General features: G+C 50.1%; 1 protein-coding gene across 5 annotated transcripts in view; it reads right to left on the reverse strand.

The window, feature by feature from the left end:
• The window catches only part of PUF60 (poly(U) binding splicing factor 60), a 58,572-nt gene that overhangs the window by 22,180 nt on the left and 30,392 nt on the right, over positions 1-6,000 (reverse strand). For 4 of the 5 annotated variants that reach the window (XM_085846635.1, XM_085846633.1, XM_085846636.1 and 1 more), the window contains one exon: positions 5,370-5,514. In XM_085846635.1, coding sequence (XP_085702761.1) covers positions 5,370-5,514 — 145 coding nt within the window. The remainder of the gene's footprint in view (positions 1-5,369; positions 5,515-6,000) is intronic. The other variant, XM_085846634.1, reaches the window with a different exon arrangement.

A 6,000-nucleotide genomic window follows, 5' to 3' on the forward strand; every position in this document is an offset into this window, starting at 1 on the left:
TCTGCAGCTGCTGTGCTGCAAGGCCTGTATCGGCCAGTTCGTCTGCCGGCTGTGTTTGCCTGCAGCGGCCTGGTTCTGCAGACTGTGTTTGCCTGCTGCTTTTGCCATGCCATGCCCACTGCCCCTGTTCACCAGCCCCGTTCAACCTTGCTTCCCCCCCCCCCCTGTTCATTGCCATGTGAGCCAGGATCATCAAGCAACAGTTTGCAAGCTGCAGGGACTGCCCTGTAGGCAGCCGCACAAGGAGACTGCATTTGCGCAGCCCATGCGCCGTTGTTCACTGGGTTAAATTTAAAAGGGGGAGGCCGTGGACTGCGTGTGAGCAGCCGGCCACTTTCCCTGTCACCTGCATTGGTTCATGAGCCAGAGACTGCATGCGAGCAGCCTGGATCCCTGCTAACTGCTTTTCTCTTTGCAGAGTCCATTGATCCTGGGCCATGGTTTAGTGTAAAATTTGTAAGTTAAGGTTAAGATGTACTGTACATATGAGTGCGCCCCCGGCATGTCTGTCTAGCGCCGGCAATTTTATTTAAGTCGTCCGAGTGAGTGGGTTTGTTTAGTTAGTCACTCAGCCCTCAGGTTATTTATTTTGGGGACACGAATACCATGAATGTTGCACTCAGGGATCCGAAGGTAAAACGTACGAGGGGAGAACTACACATGATGGCACACGAGAATTTGACGACTCGGGACGAGTCTGTAAAAAGGGGAGGGGTTAGTGTTACGGCTGTGGAAATTCGCAAACCACCATTCAGGTCCCTTAGGTGAGATAACTCTAAGTACATGTGTAGTTAGCCCCAAACCCGTTGTTTAGAGGGAATTTATGTGATTCATTCGGGCTGCGACGCTTTGAGTTAGGCGTTTTTCTGTTCTATCTTTGTTTTGAATCAACCGCCATAACCATCAAACTACCACCGATAAACCCTCCACCACCCTCACCTCTCTCCTTCTACGGCTATTCCCGCATCACCTGTGAACACTGAGCGACGGGCTGTCTTGGGCTCATTCAAGCGATACGCACCAAGCCGCAAGTGCAAATAGCGGCCTTTCCGAGGAAAATTCGGATCAAGAATGCTACACGCCCACTTCTGATCCGTCCAATCAGCAAGCGCGGAGTGGCTTGGCCCCGCCTCTAGGCACGTCCGTGTGAAATCAAAATATGCAAATTCTAGAATCAGGGGAGGTTCACGCCCACTTTTCCTCCGTCCAATGGGCGAGCGTGGCTCTGCCTCCGAGCTCATCCTGATCCGGAAATTTGCATATAGGTTCTCCTGCCAGCCTATAAAGTGCCGAGCGCAGGGCGAATCGTGGGAGAGTTTTGGAAGAGTCAGTTTTGAAGGCAGAGAGTTTCGTGGCAGAAGCAGAGAGTTTCGTGGCAGAAGCAGAGAGTTTTGGCAGAGTCAGTTTTGAAGGCAGAGAGTTTCGTGGCAGAAGCAGAGAGTTTTGGCAGAGTCAGTTTGGAAGAGCAGAGTGTGGCAGCAGCGGAGTCGGGAGGCGAAGGCGTCGAGTTGGGTTCTGCAGTCGGCTGAGGAGAGTTGTGGCAAGAGGTCAAGGAGCTCGGGTCCGAGGCGAGAAGGACGGCGGTCAGCGACGAGGTCGCGGCGGGAGATCGCTCGTCGTGGGACCCAAGCAAGCCAGCCATTCTCCCTCCCCCAGAGCATCAACAATTCCCCCTTTTCCCCCGCGCTGAGATAGTGCAACAAGGGGGCCCCGTTCCCACCCCACTCCAAACGTCGTGCCAACGAAACCCGCGAAGGAGCACGGAGTCGGGGCACAGCTACGCGGACATCTGCGGCTCGTCTGCCAACGCGCCACGAGGACGCGGGTAGGACCCACCCGGTCTCGCGGACCTGGCCGCTCCTCCAGGTCCCGCACACATATTGGCCTACAGGCTGTCTGCCCCCTTGTCTATGAGGGTGGCTTCCTTCCTTTGCTTTTGAGTAAATGTGTGTCGGCGCCGTGTCTTGTAAAGTAGAACTGTGTAAGTGTTGCCGTGTGTACGCGTATTCGGTTGTAACTCTGCGTCGTTGTTTCTTTTGTTTACCTGATATAGGTGCATTCTGACTGTTTGGCTGTATATGTGTGCTTTCTGTGTGTCGCGTAATAAATGTGCATTGTGTGAACTGTTTTCCGTTTCGCTTCGTCTTTTCTTTATTGACTCTCCATCCTGCTTCACGTAAAAGGGTTCGTAGTGGGCTTAAAACGCCCGATAATTAATCGGAACCATCGAGGCCGACGATAACACCGCTCGGTTATCCCGATAGCACGGAACGGACCGCTTAAGCGGTTCGTGTCCGGAGTCGGCCTGCGGCGAGGTACGATCGCCCGGTCAACCATCCGCGCAGGTACTTAGGTAGATCGAATTTGGCGAGCAACCCTATCCTGCGCGGGTGGGCAATTGGCACGGTCGTGGTGGGGTTAAGCCCCCACCCGTGACTGGCTCCCGGCGTTGTTCCGAGAGGGTTACGACGAAATTATCCGTTCCGGTGGGCGAGGCGGCTGCCATTCGAGTCGAGCGGCCGATCGCACGCCGGCGGGCGCGAATTCGCAACAGTATCTTAAAATGTTTCAACTTCCTCTCTCTGCCGTACTCCTCCACTTCTTCAAAAACTTGATTTCAATTCGACCTCTCTTTGATCCCATGTCAAAAAATTCCACCTGGTGCAAAGCTTCCTTCCTCCATGCTCTAAATTCTTCTGCTCTCCATCCATCTTCCAATGTATTTAAACAAATCTCTGAGCTACAAATTTTAAAAATTCCATTTTGCAATGCTTGTTCGTCTTCCATTATGAATCGTTATTTTTTCCAACTTCAGTGCAAATTCATCCCACCTCTTTAAATCTACCTCCTCAGAACTCCTTCTCTGATATAGCCCCTCTTTACTCCTCCCATCTTGCTCCCCATCCTATCCCCTCTCTTAGCATCTCTCCACTGTCCTCTGCCTTTCTAACAGTTCCCCCTCCGGTTATCCCAAAGTGTATGATTTTCAAACATTTATGGGCTCCGTTCCAACCTAACAAATGTCTCACACACTCATTCAGCACACTCATTATCTCAAACACGCTCTCTTTCCTCTCATCACACCTCCCCCCTTCTTCCCACCCCCTCAAATCTTGTTCCTCCCACAGCCAGCTCCCATCTTTACCATACTACTACTCAGTCTCATCCTTCCCCTCCCCCACCTCTCCCTTCTCCCTCCTCCCCCATGGCCACGCCTGCTCTGATCATCTCCCCTCCCTCTCAATTCAGCTGCCTCCTCCCTCTTCAAAGCAAACTTCACTCTCCCTCCCCCAAGCTTCCCCACACCTTTCCTCAAAAGCTCCCCCACACCTTTCTCCCTCAATTCTCCCCTCTCACCCTTCTCCCCAAAATCTCCCCTTGCCCCTCCCCTCAACCCTCACATTCAAATCTCTCCCCTCAACTCTCCCTCCTCACTCCCCCTTTTCAAAGCTGCCTCTCCCTCCTCCCACCCCCTCAAATCTCATCACACCTCCCCCTCTTCCCACCCCTAATTTTTTGTCCCCCCCCCCCCACTACCCACTCCCATTTTCACACCACTACCCAGTCTCATCCTTCCCCTCTCCCCACCCTCCCTTCTCCCTCCTCCCCTGTGGCCATGCCTGCTCTCATTGTCTCCCCTTTCCCTCAAAGCTTCCCTCTCACCCCTTCCTCGCAAATGAACCGCCTCCTCTCTCTTCAAAGCAAACTTCACTCTCTTCCCCCTCCAAGCTTCCCCTCACCTTTCTCCCTCAATTCTTCCTACTCACCATTCTCCCTCACTCCTCTCCCCCTTACCCCTCCCTTTCAAATCTCCCCTTCAGTCCCCTTTCTCAAAGCTGCCCCCCTTCACATCCACAAAGCTTCCTCCTTCCCCCACCCTCTCTTCCAGCTCATTCCTCCACCTCCTCCAATCTCCCATTCCTCTTTTCCCCTCAATAGTTATTACTTCCTACTACTACTCATCCCTTCACCACCTTGCCTTTTGTCCTCCCCATCAGACCGTCTCCTCTCGCTCTTCTCCAATCTGTCAACAACTGTCTATAACTCTCACAACCATCTCCCTATATCTATCCATTGAACCAAACATGATTTTCTGATTCTGTGGACCTTTCAACTCAAAATAAATGGAAAGACCAACTCTTTCTGCAAGTATTTCGCTGAGAACTCCTGAGGTCATTGAGAGAGCCCAAGAGTTGGTCAAAAAACAGTCCAAAATATTTGCTTCACCACCACAGTCAAGAACTTGGACTGACAGTGTCAAGTGTCAGGAGGATTCTCCATGAAATGAACCTTTATCCATACAGAATAAAAGTCAGACAAAAACTCACTGACCCAGAAAAAACACAAGCATCTTGAAATGGCTCAGTGGTTTTTGGTGAAAATTGAAGAGGAGTCTGGTTTTTCTCAACGGCATTTGGTTCTCCAACAAAGCTCACCTTTTGCTTAATGGCCAGGACAACTCAAGGACCAATGTCTACTGGAGCACAGTTCCGCCTGATGAGGTTCGCCAGAGACCCTTACATTCGGTCAAGTGCACGGCCCGGAGTGCAATGAGCAAGCCTGGCATCATTAGACCATTCTGGTTTGAATACGAGGACAGTAATGCCATGACCATGAACTCTGAGCGCTACATCAACGTGCTGAATGAGTTATGGGCTGTTCTTGTTCACAGGAGAAGCTTTCAAATAGGAGACCATTGTTTTAAGCAGGATGGGGCAACCCCTCACACTGCAAATGAGTCCCATGAAGTGGGTGACAAACTACTTCATCGAGAGTGATTGGCTGATGCTTCAGCGTCGAGAGGTGTCCACATTCCCCCTGATCTGAGCCCATGAGATATTTTATCTTTGGGGATATCTTAAAGACAATGTGTACAAGGATAACGTTAAAAGCATTGTTGAGCTGAAACAAGCAATCACAGAGAAAGTTAGGTCCATCCCACTTCCTGAATGTGAGCACGTAATCAACAACTTCGCCCGTCATGTACCAATCTTTATTCAGTGAGGAGGTCAACATTTGGAGCATGTGATCGACCGAGTGCCAAACTAGTCTTAAAAGTTATGGTTCTGATATTTGGTACGCGTGTGTCACACAAAATGTAGCACATATTCCTGAAGTTTTATGTAAATCAGAATAAAAATTAATTTATTGTGGATTTTTTTTAATAGTGTTTAATTTTTTTTGGCACACTCTGCATGTTCATCATCACAGCTACAGCACATCTTTCATCAAAATAAAATCTACTTTTGCTTTCGCACGAAGGTGGGATACACTTAAACACTCCAATTGCAGCAAACAAATATTTATAAAATCACTGAAAGCACAGCTCACACCACACTGTCACATTGGTACATTGAAGATATGAGTACCTGTTATAAGTCCTGGTGCTTGAGAAGCCATAACTGCTGGGGAAAGAGCTCCAAAGGACTGTGACATCCCCATTGATTGAACCAAACCTGGGCTGAGGCTGCCGAAGGATGCCTCCTGAAAGACGAAACAAGGAGTGTGTCCGGTCTGGTGCGAGACATTCCTTCAAGTCAAAATGTCATAAAATTGCAAGGAAGAACAGGGAGGAACTGCAGATGAGGATGAGGGCAATGCAGAGTAAGGGGAAGGGCAAGAGGGGAAGGGCAAGAGGGGAAGGGCAATAGGGGAATGGCAATAGGGAAAGGGCAAGAGGGGAAGGGCAAGAGCAAGAGGGGAAGGGCAAGAGGGGAAGGGCAAGAGGGGAAGGGCAAGAGGGGAAGGGCAAGAGGGGAAGGGCAAGAGGGGAAGAGCAAGAGGGAAAGGGCAAGAGGGAAAGAACAAGAACATTTAAATTATCACAATCAATTTGAGCCTAACAGGCCAAATCCACTCTCGGTTACACTTTTTGTATGCCACTTGCATCCCAAAATGGTCACTCTCCTTAACCATTAAAAAAAGCCAATGTATATGATTACTAAAGACGAGACCGATGAAAATAACCACTCGTTCATGCAAAATCAGGGGCAAAAGGAC

This window comes from Eptatretus burgeri, chromosome 11 (assembly GCF_056783735.1).
Source record: "Eptatretus burgeri isolate ZD-2024b chromosome 11, Ebu_testis_v1, whole genome shotgun sequence".
In the NCBI taxonomy this organism is placed as follows: domain Eukaryota; kingdom Metazoa; phylum Chordata; class Myxini; order Myxiniformes; family Myxinidae; genus Eptatretus; species Eptatretus burgeri.